At 41.4% G+C, this 20,369-nt stretch overlaps 2 protein-coding genes across 6 annotated transcripts in view; one reads left to right on the top strand and one right to left on the bottom strand.

Annotated features, from left to right (window-relative positions):
• Window positions 1-20,369, top strand: part of MCF2L2 (MCF.2 cell line derived transforming sequence-like 2) — a 319,504-nt gene that overhangs the window by 145,865 nt on the left and 153,270 nt on the right. For all 4 annotated transcript variants that reach the window (XM_054039914.1, XM_054039913.1, XM_054039916.1 and 1 more), the window contains exons 14-15: window positions 6,174-6,277; window positions 10,296-10,384. In XM_054039914.1, coding sequence (XP_053895889.1) covers window positions 6,174-6,277; window positions 10,296-10,384 — 193 coding nt within the window. The remainder of the gene's footprint in view (window positions 1-6,173; window positions 6,278-10,295; window positions 10,385-20,369) is intronic.
• Window positions 1-20,369, bottom strand: part of B3GNT5 (UDP-GlcNAc:betaGal beta-1,3-N-acetylglucosaminyltransferase 5) — a 74,978-nt gene that overhangs the window by 16,450 nt on the left and 38,159 nt on the right. Inside the window, exon 3 of one of the 2 annotated variants that reach the window (XM_054039918.1) lies at window positions 13,318-18,370. In XM_054039918.1, coding sequence (XP_053895893.1) covers window positions 16,898-18,034 — 1,137 coding nt within the window. In that variant the 5' untranslated portion in view covers window positions 18,035-18,370 and the 3' untranslated portion in view covers window positions 13,318-16,897. The remainder of the gene's footprint in view (window positions 1-13,317; window positions 18,371-20,369) is intronic. The other variant, XM_054039919.1, reaches the window with a different exon arrangement.

The raw sequence follows: 20,369 nt of genomic DNA, 5'->3' as shown, positions 1-20,369 counted from the left end.
GATTTCCCTGTAAATCTTTTTGAGTTTTATATTTTAATACTACATAAAAATGCACGTTACTCTGAGGTTAGCTCAGTTTATTCCCCGTTGAGGTTAACTTCCATTGAGAGTTTCACGGGAGTTACTGAGGGCAGAATTCATCCCTGCATGTATGTTGGGGAAGAAAGAGATGCAACTTGACAAGAAAATTAATGGGCTCCTTCTGTGCTCCAATTAACTCAATTTATGAGATGCTGATGAGTTGGCTAAATTTTTGTGGGCTGCAGTGCAGTGTTTGATGGAATTCCTGTAGAGGGCCAGATCCTCAGTTGATGTAAACTGGCATAGGGCTAGCGTGGTCAATCTGTTGTGGTCAATCTGGCACACCAGTTGTAAAGCACTTTGGGAAGGAACCTACTGAGCTATGAAGTATTATAGGTGGATCTGTTAGCGCCATCCACAGTTAATGTTGCCTGACCCTTCCCATTGTAAGACCCTGTTTTCAGTTGCTTATAAGGCTGCTAAACTTCAAACATTTGGGCTGAAGTTTTCCCTACAGGGTGTCTACCTCATGCTGAATTATTTTGGAAAGTGTCAGCAGCCATGGTTTGGCCATTACCTGAATGAGATTAGGGGAAGATATATTAGTTTGCTCAGGTTAAAAAAATTCTTACAAGCATTTAGTTGAGAAGCTCAGGCACCTCTGCACTTTGGATCAAGGGCTTGAAATTAGGCAAGAGGCAAGCCCTGCTCTGGCCTTCAAGCCCTTTTTGTGCTTCCTATTTTAAAAAATGCCCAAATTTGTCTACAAGTTATAAGCCTTTTAAAAACATCTCAGTTTACATACATTCAGCAGAGACCTGTTAGAATTGGCAGTTGAATTCTCCTAAAATTGTATTCCTTCATGCCAGTGAGTTTCACAGATATTTGCTGATAAAGCATGTGTCATCCTCCTCTGGTGAACCATATAGAGGACGACAACCTATTACTGCTACCAGTTGCTCTGCCACTTGAGCTAACAAAGAATGTGCAATTGGTCTAAATGTTCCAATCCTACCAAGGTGCTACGTGGGTGTAAATGTGATTCCACATGATAGAATATTTGTTTTTTTCAGGTAGGTTTTTAAAAAAGCAAAGAACCCACACACAAAAAACTATATTAGAAGAACATTACAATGATGCAAAGTCAAGCACTCAAAAATTAGGAAATGCCATAATTCAGGTTGCCTGTGCTTTTGAACATATAGAGTGTGATATAATTCTAAGTACTCTGAAAAAATCCGGTCTTGGGCATCTCACATTTGACACCCAAAATTAGTGGACACTTTGGATCTTAATCTCTTTGCCCCAGGTCCCCATCTGTAAAATGAAGAGAATACCATCCCCTCACCTCACAGGCAGATTGTGAAAATACATTATGTTTGTGAAACACTCGAATTCTATAGTGAGGAGCGCCATTGAAAAGCCCCACGAGGAAATAAATAATTCAGTCTTCAGAGCAGGGTTTGAATGATGTTCCAGAAATAAGGCCGAAGTCCCCACATTGAACAATGCGGATAAAATAAAATATTGAATCAGCTGGGTGCTGTCCAATAGTAGATTATATCCATTATACACCAACGACAAATAAGATGACTCATACTCCGGGCATCTAGAACTCGGAGTTCATTTGAGGAAGCACACCTGAACCCTTTTCAGTCTTTTAAGTAATAAAATCTGAACAAACTACATCTTATCTATATATAGCTGACTGCTCATTGGATCCTTTTTGGCATTCTTTACACTTACTCATACATAACACTCACTCACTAATGAATAACAGCTGGCGTGAGGATAAAAAGAATATATCCTGCAAAATAGAGGAAGGAGAAGGCAGGGTGGACAGAAGAGAGATTATCTGATGTAGGAATATGTGAATTCCATTAGTGCCTGTTTAGGAAACCACCAGCTTCTTACAGCCCACAATATTTCTATACAGAGGAGAGGAAGAAAAGAGGCTTTCATTTTTGTGGCAATAGCATATGGCAGACTGAGAAACTGATTGGTCTCTTTTCTTACAGAAGGATACTTATAAGAGGGGCCTCGTTCTGTACTCCTTGCTCTTGATGGCAATTTTAACTGGGTACAGAGTGCAGGACTGGGCTCAAAAATCAGAGTCTAGAAGTAGAAAAGACCTTCTGCATTAGGGCATCTAGGCCCAGATCCTCAAAGGTGCTTATTGATTTCAATAGGAGTGAGGTGCCTTAAGACTTTTGAGGATGTGGGCGCTAGCTCCTTGCCCTGGGTAAAATTCATTCCCAGGCAGTGGATCAGCAAAAACAAGAGGCTTTCACTGTTCCCCCTTTTGAGACTTCTCTTCATATGCAGCCCAAAATGCCTGGGACATTTACTAGTGTTTTTTCCATTCCAGTTTTAAATGTACTAAATCCGCAGTCTGTGGAAATTAAATTTGCCCGTGAGGCTGGAATGCAAGATCTAATCTGAAACCCCTCCCTGAAATACAGGGGGCTGGTTTTGAGTTTATGGTGTGGACTTCTTTCTTCTGTTTGCTTCTCTCTGCAACCATCATCTGAAATACAAACTATACTGGTAGAGCAACTTCTGAATTAAAATACTGATCCTAGGAATTTGCTGGGTCAGAGACCAAAGGAGAGGAAACAATGATATGAAACAGAAGATCTGTGGTTAGGCTTTTTAGGAACTCATCTTTAAGTTAAATATCCAAGACACGTGTATCTGAATAAACTGGAGCCGTCCAAATCTTCAAGTCATAGGCTTGGTCTACACTACCCCCCCTAATTCGAACTAAGGTACGCAACTTCAGCTACGTGAATAACGTAGCTGAAGTCGAAGTACCTTAGTTCGAACTTACCTTGGTCCACACGCGGCAGGCAGGCTCCCCCGTCGACTCCGCGGTACTCCTCTCGCCGAGCTGGAGTACCGCAATCGACGGCAAGCACTTCCGGGTTCGACTTATCGCGTCCAGACTAGACGCGATAAGTCGAACCCAGAACTTCGATTTCCAGCCGTCGAACTAGCTGGTAAGTGTAGCCAAGGCCATAGTCAAGATATCAAAGGAATAATTGATTTTTCTTCCTCCTCACTGACTGCATTTTGTTATTAGCTAGGACTTTTATAGGAGTATTCTCTAGCCTTCAGAGCGATGATTAGCTCTATGTAGCCAATATTGCCAACAGTGCTGCTTTAGGCAAAGGTCTTATGTTTCATATCAGTGTTTCCTCTCCTTTGAGTCCTGCTCTTGCATGTTTAACACACACAACTTTAGAAAATGAGCAGGCCTTCCAGAGCAATCCAGATGACTAAACCACTGGTTTAGGTAGGGGGGACAGTTCAACATGAACAGGGTTCTAGACTATTTTAGCCAAGCTGCTAGTTGAAATGTTTTTCCATCATACTTTTTTTGGACACAAAATGGCGTGTTGATAAAATCCTAGGATTTTCACAGAAAATTTGTTTGTTGAAACTTTTGATTTGTCCACAAAATTTTTCAAAACATGTTTAATTTAATTAAAACACACACTCTCTCTCTCACTGCACTTTTCTACTGCAAGAAGTGAATCAACGACAGAGAAAAGGGTTGGAAAACACCTGAAACTGTGTGGGAGGGAGGAAAGGAGGGAATTCCCCAAAAAATTCAAATAAAATGAAAGTTTTTTGGGAGGTCTTTTCAAAGTTATGGGGAAATTATTATTATTTTACTAACTACTACCAAATCTTTATAATTTTTTCCTCCTGCTCCAAAAATTAGTTGTACCATTTTCTAAGTGAAATTATACCACCTTCCAGAGGGAACAGCTGTTTCCATATTCCAGTCCTTCTCCAAAGCTGGAGAAGGTAGCTTTTGGAAATGGTACTCAAAACCAAATAAGATTCCCACGATACCTCATAATAAGGAACTACTGGAAAACCAAATAGCACTCAGTGGTTGGATTTCAACTCAGTCATGGGACCTGTACAACTCAATTGTTTTGTAGTCATGGTAATGGCTTCAATGGTCCTATGCAGGAAGTTTGTAAACTCTTCATGTGTAAATAATTAAATTCATGAGAAGTACACTTGCAAATTCCTTGTATGTTTTGGGCCAGGATGCAGAGTGAGAAGTTGCAAAGAGAAGTGAAGGGGTTAGGGAAAAGCCATCTCAAGCTTTGTTGCTAAGTGCAGTGATCGGGCGGTTGGGTAAGAGGAAAGGCAGCACATACAGATAACAAGATAAGTATTTCTTCTTTGATACATTTCTAGGATAGACACCTTATCCTTCTGGCTGACTGCATAATTGGGTGGGGTCATCCTAACTTCTATAAATTTATGAAAAAAAAGACATTTCAGTTCTTCTCTTTACTGATTCGGTTATGCTGTGCCCTCTCCATCCAGAGCGATCTGCCCTGAGCCTCCCACAAAGAAGGATGGGCAGGTGTCAGGGAGAGCTGTGGGTCTATAACATCTCTGAACAGTATTGGGGGTAGTATCCAAGACCTTTTCCACTCGGTTCCCCGCGAATGCAGTTCGACTCTAGTCTCGTCATTCAGATTCCTTTTTTTGGCATATACCAAAGCTATGTTGAGTTGATCAACTTCAAACATAGGGGGTAGGTACAGAGTATATACACCACACATCCAAAGTTACACAAAAACCCCCTTTCTTTATAGATATTGCATCACATGTTTTGGGATTGGCTTAGTTACTTTGCAAGAACCACTCCCCGTACAGCATGCTCTGTCCATATGCTGTGAATGTTCGGCTTTACTCTTTACCTCATCTTTATGCCCCCAACTTATCTTGCCCATTGTTATCTTGTTCTTAGTACTGTAAATGGTTCCCTGGGTGTTGTTCCGATATTAGCTAGCTCAGGCATTCTGTCTTTTAGCTTACTGACCCCTTTACTTACCTTAGCACAAACATTCCATTTTTGGCCTGCTGACATAGTTACCTCCCTAATCCTCTCGTCCAAGAAACCAGGCCTCCCCTTGTTTCATTATGCATGGCAAGCCAGGCCTACAGGCATGATGCATAATTAACTTCATTGTTGGGAGCCCACATAAGGAGGCACTCAAAATTAGGGAATACATCTGAAAAAATTGGCTTTTATTTTTTCTGATGGTCTTTAGGTGAATTAACTAAAAAATTTCTCCAGAACAAACAATGAAAGGGCAGCATAGTAGAATAGAAGCAAGTTTGGCCTTTGCCACCTGCTTTAAGCATTTCATCTGATGTCCAGATTTATTTCTACAGTACATGTAACTATGCCTTTATCAATGTGCTGATCCAGGCTAAACATGACTGATTTTTACCTTACATTTTTAAAATGCACTTTCATTTGCTTTGTGACAGCTGAGTTACTTGTTTGTCTAGTTTTAGTTTATAACTATTAAACAACAGGAATAATTGCATGCTGGATTCATGTGTATTAGGGATCTCCTTCCCTCAGCACATTCGAACACATTTTCTTATGGATGGCAGCCATATGCCACGCAGTTCAAGTGCGGCTGCTGATTCTCCCGTAGCATCAGTTGGCTCATTGGCTCATAGTGAGTGAAGCTGGCAAACTAAAGAAGTTTAACACAATGGAGTCTCTTGTCAAACTGGGGTCTCTAGCCACTGAGCAATATCCATTCCAGTTTTTTTCCCCCCCCCAAACCCCCAGTAAAATAAATAAATAAATAACATTTTTACATTTCGATTGGCATCGCAGCTGTGGGAACATCCATCATTCATTAGTGCAGATACTTTGCGTGCAAAAGAAAACCAGTCCTCCTACTGCTATGCATTGAAAACCTGTGGTTAAAGTATTCAGGTCTTCTTTTGGGGACCAATTCTACTGTACCCAATTGAACAAGATTCCCATCCATTTCCATGCCAAAAATAACTTTTAAAATGGTTGGGAATTCTCTGGTAACTGGAACTGACGAGCAGTCCTGTTGGGTGTGGATAGTTAAGTCAGGTGTTTTTATTCTTGTGCTTTTACAATTATTAACAGCTCACCTAAGACAATGCTCTGATTTATTCCCCCTAATATTATGCATAATGCCGGAAGCTAAAACTACCTGCCATTGCCCAGTTTACTGAAGGCCAGATCTTAGTCCCCATTGAAACTTTTCCCATTGATTTCAATAGAAACTAGGATTTAGGCATGCAAGCACAAGTTTTCTAATGGTAATTTCTATTGATTCCCTCAGCTACCAATAGGAGATCAGCAGAAATTCCCTGTCCACCAAAGTCCATCTCGGAGGTAGAATTATCAAAAAAGAAAAGCATTAAGAAGACTAAAGGCGGAATTAAGGTAGGAGCATCTTTGTTTTTGAAACAGTCTCTACTGTGATAGAATGCAAGGTGACATCACTGTATGGTGCAACAAAAACTCTTTTAAAATACCCTACTTACCCTCCACCCATTCTCATGTATACATCAGTTTCATGAGCATAAGCATTCTGGTGAAAGCTGAAATTCCTTTAGGGAGGGGAAAAATATCTGGCCCTTTATGTATCCTTTATTACAATGCATTAGCTCACAGGTATGTAGCGTAATTTTAGCTGTATTGGGCTGTGAAGGGCTCTGTGTAGCTCAAAAGCTTGTCTCGCTCATCAACAGAAGTTAGTCCAGTAAAAGATATTACCTCACTCACCTTGTATCTCTTAGCTCTCAGGTGTCATACCAGAGGTGGGCAAACTATGGCCTGCGGGACTGTCTTGCCCGGCCCCTGAGCTCCCGGCCAGGGAGGCTAGCTAACCCCCAGGCCCTCCCCAGCTGTCCACCCTCTCCTGAAGCCACAGCGCTGCACGGGTAGCACTTTGGGTGGCGGGGCTGCGCACTCATGCAGGGCAGCGTGTCTGGCTCCGGCCAGGAGGCACGGCTCCAGCCATGCTGCGCTGAGCAGCATGGTAAGGGGTCTGGAGGGTTGGATATGGAGTAGAGGATCCTGGGGGCAGTCAGGGGACAGGGGGTGGTTGGATGGGGGTGGGATCCCAGGGGGCCTGTCAGGGGGCAGGGGTGTGGATAGAGGCCAGGGGGGCTGGATAGGGGGTCAGGGCAGTCAGGGGACGGGGGGCTGGATAGGGGGTGAGGTCCCGGGAGGTCAGGGGCGGGGGCAGTCAGGGGACAAGAAGCAGGGGGGGTTGAATGGATGGGGGGGTTCTGAGGAGGATAGTCGGGGGGTGGAAAGTGGGAGGGGTCAGATAGGGGGCACAGCCTTCCCTACCCGGCCTGCCATAAAGATTTGCACCCCCAATGTGGCCCTTGGGCCAAAAAGTTTGCCCACTCGTGTTATACTGTAGCTTTTTGCCTAAAGTGGGAATCTTACTCTATCACCACCTTAGTCAAATTAACCCCGTAAAACTGGTGTTTTGTTCTATTCAGGATCTCATCTCACCCATCACTGTGGTATCCAAGCCCCTTTTAGAGATAAAATTTAACGAGACATATCAAGTGGATTCCCCATATCCCCCAAGAAGTTTACTCATTAAATACTTTTCAAAAATAAAAACAAAATGAACTAATACCTGCTGCTGCATGGCAAAAGGTCAAAGAAGCGCACAGCCATCTACACATTTACAAAAAGTGTAAAGCTATATGCACCACCAGTCACTTAATCGTAGCTTTGTGACACTGACCCATTCCCCTACAGTGCCCTTCTCCTTTGTTTGGTCTTCCCTCAGTTTCATTTGGCTTCGGAGATTGCAATCTGCTTAGAGCAGAGATGGTGTTTAGTTTGTCTATATGGCACCTTGCACACTTTTGGGTACTCATTGAATAAGTAACTCAGCTACAATTTCTCACCTTGAACTTAAGAGAATGCCAGAGCTTGATTGAACCCAGCAGCAGGCGTCTCTCACTTGCCTGTTCAAACTAAAATCTAGAAAAACCACCATCCCTCCGAATGCACTGGAAAGGTGGCTCCTTTCTGCTGTAGCTTCTACTCGTACTGGATTCAACCAGCTATGTGGACTAGGCCATGTCTGTCTTTACTTTGTCCTAAGACATACAGCCAGGCAACATCCTTAGGCTTCATTCAGATTTTACATGACAATTTGATTCTTTAAATGCCAATATAAGCCCACTCTATGCACAACTAGCCCAAAGTTGCCTGTACAAAGCTCTCTCTACTGGAATGTAAAGACTTTTCAATTTAATGTTTACCTTCTTTGCCTGATCTACTTCTCCATTAACTGTTGGACTCTACCTAAAAAGTATGGAGGTGGATCAGGGGAGGGGGAAATCACAAGGACAGCTAGGGTTCAAAAGGCACTGGTAAAAGCAGGAGAGAGGGCTGCTGGTGGTATTCATCTTGTTTTGAGCATGGCCCCTAAAAGCATGAGGCTAATCACAGTTGTCCCATTTTTCCATATTAGGCAACGTTTCTTTGTACTTTGGACTATAGATACATCCTTCTGGGGAAAAAAAAATCTAAAAATAGTTTTATTAGCGAGGCAAGAGGTGACATACTAGCACGCTGTTATTTTGTAACTAGAGGGAAATGACTAATGTCTGAACGTCATTCTAAAGTGATCCATTCTTTCCTCTGATCAGCCTTCCAGATGTACAGTATTTCAAAACTTTCTTTTCTACTGCACCCACAAACAACTGCAGCTTCTTACTGGACACAGAGTACTCATGCAGCTGCATTGTTGAAACGCTCCTAGAAAGTGGCATGATTCACATTCATGGGGTGCTAGTTGTTGGATTAGTTCTTGTTTTCTTTTTCTCCAGACCATTAGTCTGCAGACAAAAGTATGGCTCACTACTATGACCTCACTTGTACAAAGGTGAAAAGCACTAGGAGTGAGTTCATTTGCATCATGGTGCTTTCTCCCACTCCTGACCAGACCTGATTTTAAAAGCTGGATACTAAGCAAAGGGAAGAAGAGATTCCTTCTCCCTGATTCTAGCTCAATATACAAGTATAATTAACTATTACTCTGCTGACAGCCATCTGTTTTCTCCAGTCCTTTCCCTCGCCTCAGCTTCATGCCCTCTCCTGTGATCCTCTAGATCCATAAGACATCTCACTTTTTGTTTGCTAAGTAGAGGGTTCCCCTCTGAGTGGCTCCTTAAATGCATGTCTTCCTAAACTTCTCCTTTAGTGGTCTTCCCAAACACTCCCTTACCTGAACTGCTGTCCTATTTTCTCTCATCTAAGTTAGTAAGGTAGCTCTTCAGGGCAGGGACTATAGAAGATTAGGGTTGGAAGAGACTTCAGGAGGTCATCTAGTCCAACCCCCTGCTCAAAGCAGGACCAACCCCAACTAAATCATCCCAGCCAGGGCTTTGTCAAGCTGGGCCTTAAAAACTCTAAGGATGGAGATTAATTACTAGAATGAATTTCATGGAAGACACTACTGAAAGAGCACATTCTGCTCACATGAGTAGTCTCACTGAATTTAAAGGGGGATTACTTTTGAGAGTAAGGCAAGCAAGTTTTGGCCCACATCTTCAGAACCAGAAAAGGGCAGAGAACGCCAGATTTCCACTAAAGTCGATGAGAATTACCAAACTCTTTGTGTAGAAAGTATTTTGATATTTATCTACACTGTATAAAAGCTACTTCATGGTGTTAAATACTGAAAGATCATTGACAGTGCAATGCTTAACCATGGGTAATTTCAGTATCCACCCTTTCCTGTTTTATAAATCCAAGGTGTTAGAAGCCTGTGAAATAGTATCATCAAAAGAATGGCAAAACGATTCTAAAAGTTCCAAAAAGAACAAGAAAACCCCATAATTCCCTGGAATTCACTGTACTACATTGTATATAAAGTTTGAAATCCGAAGACAAGCTAAACCGCATTCAGTTAAAGAACGGGAATGTCATTCAGGCAAGACAAAAAAACCCACCATGCCTAATAACATGCTAAGCAACCATAAAATACTGAATGAAGTTTGTGATATTCCTATTCAAGGCAGATAAGTATGAAGAGTTGCTCCCGATACAAGAACAACATTGATCTCATATGTTATGAGCGAAGAATGAAGATTATAAAAACTTTATAAGAAGCCAAGAATATCTCTAGTATCAAGAGTAGTTTTCCCTCACTGTAGGATAAATGGAACAATTCAGAGCCAAAACAAGTAATACATATAGTCATAAAATATTCTAGAAAATGTAAGAAGTTAGCTTTAAATAAAAAGCATGTTATACATTAATTATTGAAGTCAAAGTTGTGTTAAATATATAAGCTGCCAACTGATTTACTAAAATATAGTGTCAAATTCTGCCTTTTTTGCTTTTTAAAAAGCAACTGAAAGGTGAGCCTTCAGTCAGCAAACTGCAACTATTTAATGTTTAAAATTTATTTTTAATTCAGATTGAAGTGATGCATGAAGCCAGTCAAGGTGGGTCCAGCAGAGTCCTGGTGATGAGTGAAAGCGAGGAGAATCTTTCCACTAGGAGGAGGTAAGGATGCAGATGCATCTTGGTGTAGGAACGTTTTCCTTTTGCCTTAATAGAAGGCAGGTTTTGTTTATTCAGTGATAGTACATCCCTCAAAAGTACATGTTTTCTCTAAGACTAGATTGGTCATTCATTAGGAGAGTCAGTCACCCACTATATTAAAAAACATTTGGGATTCTGCCCAAGAAAAGTCATCAAAACCAAGGCATGAGGGAGAGTATATTTTTCTAAGTAAAGGAGGTTCACTTTGCATTTGAATCAATTCAATTTAAAATTAGGAGTATTATTTATATAAAATGACACTTGTGGTCTTAACTAAGAATGAGCTTGCATATTCATCAGCAAGAAGTTTATATATAAATATCTTGAAGTATCATGGGTTTAAATAACTCCTTAGCAAGAGAAGATTGTGTGTGACCAGGAAACATTAAAGGTATGTGGGCATTTTGTTATTTTTAGTACACATGGTACTGGCTTGCTGTCTCTACATTTTAGGAAGACTTGTGAAATAAACTTGAAATTAAGTTTGAGTGCATGATCCTGAACACAAACCATACTGACAGTAAAAATACCCAATGGCTGTATGTGAAAAAATAGAATTACTTTCATTAAATCTAGGATAATGAAATTCAACTGATCCAGCCCTCCTTCCCTCTATTTTCCTCTTGGTGTAGTCTCATTGACTCTTCACGGTCTGTTTATCTTCTAGATCTTCATACAAAATTGTCTAATGGACTTATAGTTTTCATAGTAATTAACCTAGATTTGTGAGAGAGATTTAAAAAACAGGTAAATATTTAATCTGAAAGGTAACTTTAGTATGTTTGTTTGTGAAACACTATTGGAGACAGTCCGGTTTATCTTCCCTATTCATTTTTTAATCCTCTCTACTGTATGTAGGCATTTTATTTATTACCTCACATGGTCACTTGTTAAAAATGCTACTATTCAATACAAAAGTTTTTACAATAGAGTGTAGACAATAAAGCCTAGATTTCCATTTACGTAACATTACAGGTGCTAAAGATACTGTTCTTGAAGCCCATATCATTATAAAGGCAGCAGATTTTAAAGGTGCAAGGGTTATTTGTTTATTTGAAATGAATCTATATTAACTAATGTCATTTCCATGTTCAAGTATCAGGGGGTAGCCGTGTTAGTCTGTATCTACAAAAACAACAAGGAGTCTGGTGGCACCTTAAAGACTAACAGATTTATTTGGGCATAAGCTTTCGTGAGTAAAAACCTCACTTCTTCGGATGTTTTTACTCACGAAAGCTTATGCCCAAATAAATCTGTTAGTCTTTAAGGTGCCACCAGACTCCTTGTTATTTCCATGTTCATATCCCCTAGTCAGGGGCTTATCCCCTTGGGGATGGGCACGAGTCAGAACCTTAGAAGAGATTGTTTTCTCAATGATTTTCTCTCCTCCAGGCCAGATTTGCAAATCCACTCCACAATAAATATGGATTTAAAACTGTAGTATGACTGAATGTTATCTATGGTGAATGTGAAACATTCAACTTGAAGAGCCATGTTTCTGTTTGAATTTTGCCTTTACTATTATTGGTAGTAACACCTAAAGTTAAAAAAAAAATTTCTTTTCATTTAGTTTAATTTATATACAAAATGCTGTCAAATGCAATGTCAGTTTCCCAGTATATAGTCCCTTAGCAAGGGAGAAAGTGTATCAAACTAAAAAGACCCTTATCTATCAATCAATCATCCTCAGGTGGATTAGGGGGGAAAAAAAACAAACAAAACACACACAATTTAAAGCTTTTTTCCCCCCAAAAGCTTTAAGACACAGTCCCAGATCCTCAAAAGTTATTTAGTCTCCTAGCTTCCACTGAAGTCGATGAGAGTTACCAACTAAAAATGATTTCTTTTTAAAAGGTAGTGAGTTAAAAATATTGACATCTTTTAATACTAATATTAAAAGTCTTCAAGTCTCGAGAGAGAAGTAGCAGTCTTGAACATAGACTTAATAAGTTAGAGGAGCAGAGACTTAACAGAGCAGTAATGTGGATGCTCTAAATTAGTTCCATGAACAGCAATTTTTAAAGAATTTTCAAAACTTAATTTTGTTCCTAGTATTGCAAGGGTTACCACTTTTGCAGGTTAGCAGCCATGTAGATCTTTAACTCTATTTGTTCCCAATAAGGCTAGTAAAGACATTCTCTTAGGCCTTGGCTACACTTGCAGATTCACAGCGCTGTGAAGCGCGAGTGTAGTTGCGCCGCCAGCGCTGCGAGAGCTCCACCTCTCCGAGGGGAGTAGCGTGCAGCACTGCGAGCGAGCGTGCAGCACTGCAGGCGCTGATTACACTGGCGCTTTACAGCGCTGCACTTGCTGCGCTCGGGGGGTGTGTGTGTTTTTTCACACCCCTGAGTGCAGCAAGTGCAGTGCTGTGAATTGCCAGTGTAGTCAAGGCCTTAGAATGCAAATAGCACTGCTCCTGGAGTTAAAGAGCCTACCTCACCGACGCCAAAATATTCCATTTGGGAGGAACAACGGTCCTCTTCCAAATACGAACATTCATTTGTTCCTCTCTTACTTAAGGTCTCTGCGTGGCTTTAAAATAAAACAGCTATAATGAGGAGTTTCATAAAAGAAAGTTACAGAAAATGTTAATTTTGTTGGAAAGCAACCTGGAGGAGCTTTCAGTTCTTCGGGAGTGAACACATTGCTGTTCATCTTACAATCTCACTTGTCAGTTAACAGGAAACACAAAGCCCAGATCACTACATCATTAAGAGAGTCTTCCACAGAGTCCTCCAGTGGAAGGCAGGTGAATGCAACATGGGACCTCAGGGGTGAGCAAAAAGATTATTTTGTGTTCCATAAGAGATGACATGCCAAAAGGAGAAGTTAAAAAGGCTGACACGTTAAACAGAGAAAATACAAAAACAACAAAAATAAAACCCAGCGCGTACTAATGTGGGATTCAAGTCTTCTCTGAAGAAGGGACTAAACAGTGTATTCAGAATTCAATGTTAAGCACCAAAGCGGTTGATGTCAGGTACAAGTAGTGAAATTCTGAAAGGCAAAAAGGTTTACCAGTTTAAAAAAATATCTATATATACACAAACCCTGTTTATTCAAAACAGAAAAGTTTTACAAAACAATTGTCTTTTGTGATAGAGCAAAAGGTTTCAAGAATAAATATTTAATTCTTTGTATAAAAATTAGTAATATCAAAGGAAACTTGATGCAAACCAACAAACAGGTAAAAACAATTTCAGCATTAAACATTTTGTGCAACAATGTCAAAAATGCTAATTGAGAAGTGACCATTCAGGCTGTTGCATGTTTTAATTGTGAAAATAAAACATGAAAGCCCTGCATTGGAGCACCGACATGCCTCTCTCTCTCTCTCAAAACAAAAAAACAAAACTAAACGAAGGAGTACGAATTTTAAGTCAATGTTTAGAGCCAAAAGGTTAAGAAATTTTCTAGCTTCTCCATTCTTTGAAAGGAGTGCCATCATATTTTCTTCAAATTTATAAACCCTTTCTCTTAAACTGCAGCAAAAAATCATAATAAAAAGCCAAATTACAAACATCAAAGTCCTTTTTAAGATAAGGAATATTCCTAACAAAACAGACCTCCTGTAAACAAAAGCATTTCAATGGTCAAGAGGGACATTGGATCTTTTCACCCAATGGCAAATTAAGTTTTTAAATAAAATTACAAGTTATAGATGCTAACTTATGCCCCAATCCTACAAACATGTAAGTATATGCTTAACTTGACTCACATGAGTCAAGTTATCACTACATTTGCTTGCGGGATCACGGCCTTAATTGTATACATCTAAAAGCATACTGCATTTTAACTATTTTATACTAGCTGGGATTTCTATTATGTCATTTCTGCCACAGGTTATTTTCAATTCAAAGTGGCTAGTGCAAATCAAAAAAATTTCCGCCAGTTATAAAAGTATTTCCACAGTGCAATGTATTTTTAGATTTCTCAGGAATTTAGATCTATAACTTGTAATATTTTAGTTATTTTGCCATTATAAATTCAACACTGGTTAAGCAAAGCTAGTTTTGAGTAGTGTATATCAACCTCTTTTCTAATTAAAGAGCATGGATTAACTGGATATGTTTTGCTGTAAACATTTTAGAGCTGCAGAATTATACAACATTATCCAGCAGGATGGGATAATTTTCTCATTTTTCAGCCATCACTTTTGCATTGTGGTAATGGACTAAGTCTCGCTTCGTAGGTTTCTCTGTGTAGTCAACACCTGGATCCAACTGTGCTCAGTCCAGTGGTTTCCTTACACCTTCACTCCAGAGAAACACCTAATCTGTATGATTACTCATTCTAGTAGATATCAAGCTCTTATCCCAGCTGGAAGAGTGGCTTGCAGAGAGGCAAATATCAATCATGCCCCAATAACCAGATGAGAGTTCTCTCCTGGATCTTGTTGACACTAGCCTTTTTTCCCCCCCAAGATGCCTGCGTACTACCACTGATGCAGCCCTACAGATGGTTGCAATAGAGGAAGCACTAGCTTAAACAAGAAGGTACACGCAGCTGCCTGCATTGTAAAATGAGCAGATCATCTAGACCTGCTCTGAGCAAAGTTAGAGTTAAATACGATGACTGGTCTACTTTAGTGCTACCACATGGTCATCTACAGCAGTGGTGGTGTCGGTGCTGGGAAATTTAGGGAAAAAGGCTACTGTGGATATTCTCTTAGAAAGCAAATAGCACCTCTCTTGGAGTTGAAGAGCCCACCTCCTAGAACATGACAAAGCTCCACTAAAAGTGACAGACTCCTTGTCATTTCCAGCCTTTGTTTTGCATTTCTACTGCTATGCCACTGGGTGAAGATTTGAATTCAAGCATTCTGAAGTGATTTTATGACCCTGTTCACACTGGAACTCATACCAATGTCAAACAGCTCTCAAAATAAGAGACAAACACCATTTGCATCCACATCTACCAGTATCCAAGCAGCTACCATGGCTTTGGCTACTAGAGTTACTAACAAATACCTGTCCACAAAGTACACAGAAACATTGTTACAACAAGACTAATAACAGAGTGTGGAGTCCTTCTCCCAGAACTGGACTTTAGAGTTTTGGACCTGGTTATGAACTATCAGATTACAAGCGGTGGTGGTGGTGGTCCGGGTCTTAATAGCACCTACTTCTAGCCTTTGCAAAACGGCAGGTTAAGCTATTTGCTCATGTTAAAGAGGCAAGAGTAACATATGAAATAGATTTGGTTGAAGATACAGATTTTCTATTTTGACACTGACTTCTTCCCATTGCCATAAGACAAAGATTGGCTTGAAACCAATTAGATTAAGAGAGGACAATTTAGTGGATTCTTTGTAATTCTCTTAATAAATGTTGCATCTTTACATGTTACTGTCACTATTTTCACCTTATCCCTTCTTTGTGCAGTCTACCCTGACTTTCAGCTCCTCACATCTTTCTCTGTTAGTGCTCAAGTTTGGATAAATTTGGCTTCAACTTTTTGAATAATCTGAATTAACTATATTATGACAGACTTCCCTTGAATTATTTAATGGGAGAAGTTTAATTTAATTTTCAAGAGGGAAGACAACTAGGGAGACAGAAGTGTATTTTTGAAAGATACAGCTGGAAGGCCATCCTCGATACATGTGCTCTTAGTTTACCAATGACTGATTGGAATGTTTAAAAATACCACTTCAGAAAGTGTTTTCAGATTAAAAAAAAAAAGTTACTTCATTTTCAAAATATTGCTGTAGTTGAAGCAGTGTGGCAGAAGTTATGAATGTACCTTCCCGTTCTAAACAGAGCTTGTGTATTACCTGAAAGCACCAGTTAGAAGGACAGCGTGAATGCCATTTCCCCCACCCAAATGTTGTGCAGGATTTAGGTAATCTCAAGAGAACAAAATGTTTTAGCAAGCTTTCACCTCTAGCACCAGTTGTGGCTTATTTTGATTTTTAAAGAGTCACTTTGCTGAATTGTATTCAGAAATGGTGACCATTTGACTAGTTTACTCAGACTTTAAATTGCCATCATACCCTTCTACTCATGGTACCAGAACTATCATTTCCTTTTGTTTGGAAAGTGCTATTTATGGATGTTTAAGTGGTGCATCAACTGCAAGCTGTTGCCTTGAAGTGATGTGCCTTAATTTACACACTGGTTTTCAAATGGAAGAATGCAATTAACAAGGGTTATTGACAAATTCTGTACTCCCAAGTTCAATTACTTTTCACAGGCTTTTCAATATCTAAAAAATGAAGTCAGTCAATATCTATTCAAGATTTAAATCCCTTGAAAAGGAGTGTAAAAAATACAGAGTGCAGTATGTGGAAACTAATACAGCAATAGAGAGTTATTCTGATAAAGTTCCTGAGCAGAATAATTTGGGACCTAAAAGCTATTCACATTTTAATCTTACCTCTTTTCATGTTTACTTTATGTATATTTTGGATAAACCATTAAAAAGTTGTCACTCCATTTTGGCTCAGTGAAACTCTATGCAGATATTCAAGTATTAGGAAAATGCAGCTGAACAGGGATATGTGTCCTCATAGTGTAGTTTGCAAAGAAGCATAATGTTAATTATTTTGCAATATAGTCTACCCAAAAATCTAGAGGAAAAGCTTTTGACTTTTGGATCTGTTGCCTGCTTCCAAAGGTGATGAAGGTCTTCTACATGTCCATGAGAGGTTATCATTTTGTTATAGATGCAGGGATGATATGGAGCCTTTCCTTCCCCAGAAAAGAATACATGATATTGTGGTACAATTCCCATTTTATTGGCACAGAGACCCATGAAAACATCATCTATATAAAGACTTGTATTAAGGGTCTGTGATGCCTCATATACTTTAGCTGCTACATCACTTGATATTACATATGCGGCTCCAGCTGTGTAGTCAGGATAAGAAGGCCACTGGTACATTTCATACGGAACGTAGTATTTGCTAGTCTTATCTCTCACGGGAGGAGCTCCACGATGGACACGCCCAATCCAGATATCTTGAGCGCCAATTTCCACTAGACTTTGGAGATATGCAACAAGATTTGGCATGTGAATAAAAATATCATCATCTGCGGACATAATGAACTTGGCATGTGGGCAGTATGCATTCACCCATCCAAACTGCAAAAGTAACTTAAGGGTGAGATTGTGAAAAGTATCCAAGAAGTCTTGTTGGATCAAATCATTATATTTCTGGTCTTCCATTAGAAGTTTTCTTTGCATCTGTGCTCTCTGCATATGATCTGTTGGTCGTCCTAAAGCAAAAACAGTTTTAATGTTGGCATGAAGATGAGAATATACATATTTTTCATTACCCCAGGTTTGTCGAATTGCATCTCGCCGATGCCGGTTTTCTGGAGAAGTCTTTACAAACAATAGAAGGAGGACCTCTTGCTGTTGACATTTTTCCTTGTGGTTGATCAAATATCGGTATCTTGCTACCCTGTCCAGGTTTTCCCTGCTAAGGGACAGGCTATCATTCACAAAGGTGTAGCTATTTATGAGGTATCTGTAAGAATAGGACTTCATATGGCTCACAATATGATTATCAAGTGGTGTCCAGAAAATCATGAGAGACAGTACAAAGCAAGTGGCAAGTATCTGCACAAATTGGCATTTTCTGACTTTCCTGGCACTAATAAACATTCTGATGCGGTCCCTTTAATACTTGTTCCGCTTAAGGATCAGTGTTTTTAGGATGTTCTTTTCATTTGAAAGCATAGAATCTCCCTTTCACAAGAGATGTCTGTTGGAATGCATGTGGCCTTTTGTACAATATCCTTGTAATGTCAGCTATGTGCACAGATTCACAAGTCATCTGTTTTTAAAAGCCATTTTGCTAGGAGTGAAAGAATGCAGAAGCTTTTAAAGGACACCACCTGCAGAGCAGATTTTTTCCTTTGCACCATCTTTAGCTGAAAAACTGTACGCTTCCAAAGGGATGTTTTCTTACATACGCCTTTGCTTCAGAGAGGTGGAGATCTATCAAAGGTGGGAAGGGGGGGAAAAAAAACTGTTTTAGTAAGGACCTAAAAGCATTTACATATGCAGATTCAATTAAAAAGAACAGGAGTACTTGTGGCACCTTAGAGACTAACAAATTTATTTGAGCATAAGCTTTCATGGGCTACAGCCTACTTCATCGGATGCAATTCAATTGTTCTTTTTGTAAGCAAGTTATTAGTGGAGAGCCACTGTCTTTGTGCACATCTAGAGCCGGGAGAACCACCCTCTACATAGATTCAACTGTCCTAAGAACGAAGAGGTCAGAGAAAGCAAAAATGATATACATGCAGGGTTCCTAAAAAGAGCCATCCTCACCTGGAAAGCTGATCAGTTCCTAGGGAGTTTTTGGGGGTGGGAGGGAAATCACATCCCTCACTTCCAGTCTCTATACAGGTCTCATTCTTACCTCTACCCCCCATGTAGCTTCTCACTGTTGGTTACATGGATCTCTTAAAAAGAAGAAAAACTGATTTGATTACATGGGAGGAGAGGGGGGGGGGGAAAAACAGCAAAATCGCTGTCAAAAGCAGTGTCAAATGCGCAAAGTAAACATGGGGAATGGGAAGATTTCCTCTCTAATCTTTCACTTACAGTAATTTTACAAAAGTTCTCAACAATAGAAGGGAAAAAAAGAGTCAGACAGAAATGTCACTTTTGGGCTAGCAACTGTTGGGGGTAAGAGGTTTCATTACAAATGGTGTCTTTAGACAGTTAACTCCTTAAAATACCTGCGTTCCTTGCTACCTTCCCCATGCAAAGCATGCCCTTAGGCTTCTGCATGGTTACTTTATCCAGCCTGAATCAAGCCAGGGCTTTTACAGGCACACAGGCAGCAAGGCGACTGCTAAGGCACAGGGGTTTCTTTTAACTCTCGATCAGAGCAGGGTGCTAAACACTCCTGAACCTTGCCTACCCCCCAGCCTCCACTGAGGACTTATAGGGGTTAACAGCCCCACCAGCCGTGGCTTTGGGGCCCAAGGCAGGCTGGGTCGCAGACAGCCCTGGGGGCACAGGTCCAGTGGGAGGGGACTGCAGTCCCTGGCGCCGGGGGATGCCCCTGGCCACACCAGCGCTGCACCCTCACCGGGCTGAGGAAAATGGGGGTGATCGGAATGTGTGGGGAGGGGCCATAGAGAAGCGGGCGGCCTGCCCCCCCTCCCAATTCGCGATGGGGGCGGGGCAGCCCCCTCTGAAGGAGCGATGGGGGCCGCGGGAGCCCCCTCCCCTCAGCCCCCGGGCAGAGCGCGGGAAAGGGGCGCCCCGGCGCCGCTGAGGCGGCGGCGGCTCGTGCTGCAGTTCCCCGCGGGGGCTCCTCACCGCCGCCCCGCAGTTACCTCCGCTCGGGCACCGAGGGGCGTTTCCGGTGCCGCTGCCCCCCTGCCGCACCACAGCGGACAGCGTTTCCGGGGGGGGGGGGTGAACGCACCTGTGAGGGGGGAGGGGGAGCGTCCACAGCCTCCCCCCCCCCCGCCGGCCCCCCAGCCCCCACCCCTTCGAGCCAGGCTTCAACCTCCGTCCTCGCCCCCCCGCAGCACCCGCCTGTACCCCTGCAGTACCAAGGGGTCCAGTGTAACGTGCTCCCCCGGGGTGTGGCCCCCAGCTCCGGGGGGAGCCTGCCCGTCTCTCCCTTAGGTGGAGGCAACACCTGGCATTGTAATAAGTGAGAGGAAGTTGTGGGATGTTTAGGGGGCAATTCTTGGGCCGGTGGAAGAAGGCGGCAAGGGCCGCACACACACTTGTAACGTGCCTTGCACAGTTCAGATCACAAGTATCATTATCCAACCCTGTTGTGACAGGTTGGATCACAGAAAACCCTTTGGGAGTGGCTACCTGATGTACCAAGACTACCCCGTTTTCCCTGCCAGCTCAGGACTCCAGCACCCTGTCTTGCTGAGCCAGACACTCCCGTCTGCCCCAACACAGACCCAGGGTCTGAATCACTCGCCCCAAAGCTGCAAGTTCACCCAAAACAGCT

This window comes from Malaclemys terrapin, chromosome 9 (genome assembly GCF_027887155.1).
Source record: "Malaclemys terrapin pileata isolate rMalTer1 chromosome 9, rMalTer1.hap1, whole genome shotgun sequence".
Classification (NCBI taxonomy): domain Eukaryota; kingdom Metazoa; phylum Chordata; order Testudines; family Emydidae; genus Malaclemys; species Malaclemys terrapin.
This window is presented reverse-complemented; position numbering and strand designations above follow the sequence as displayed.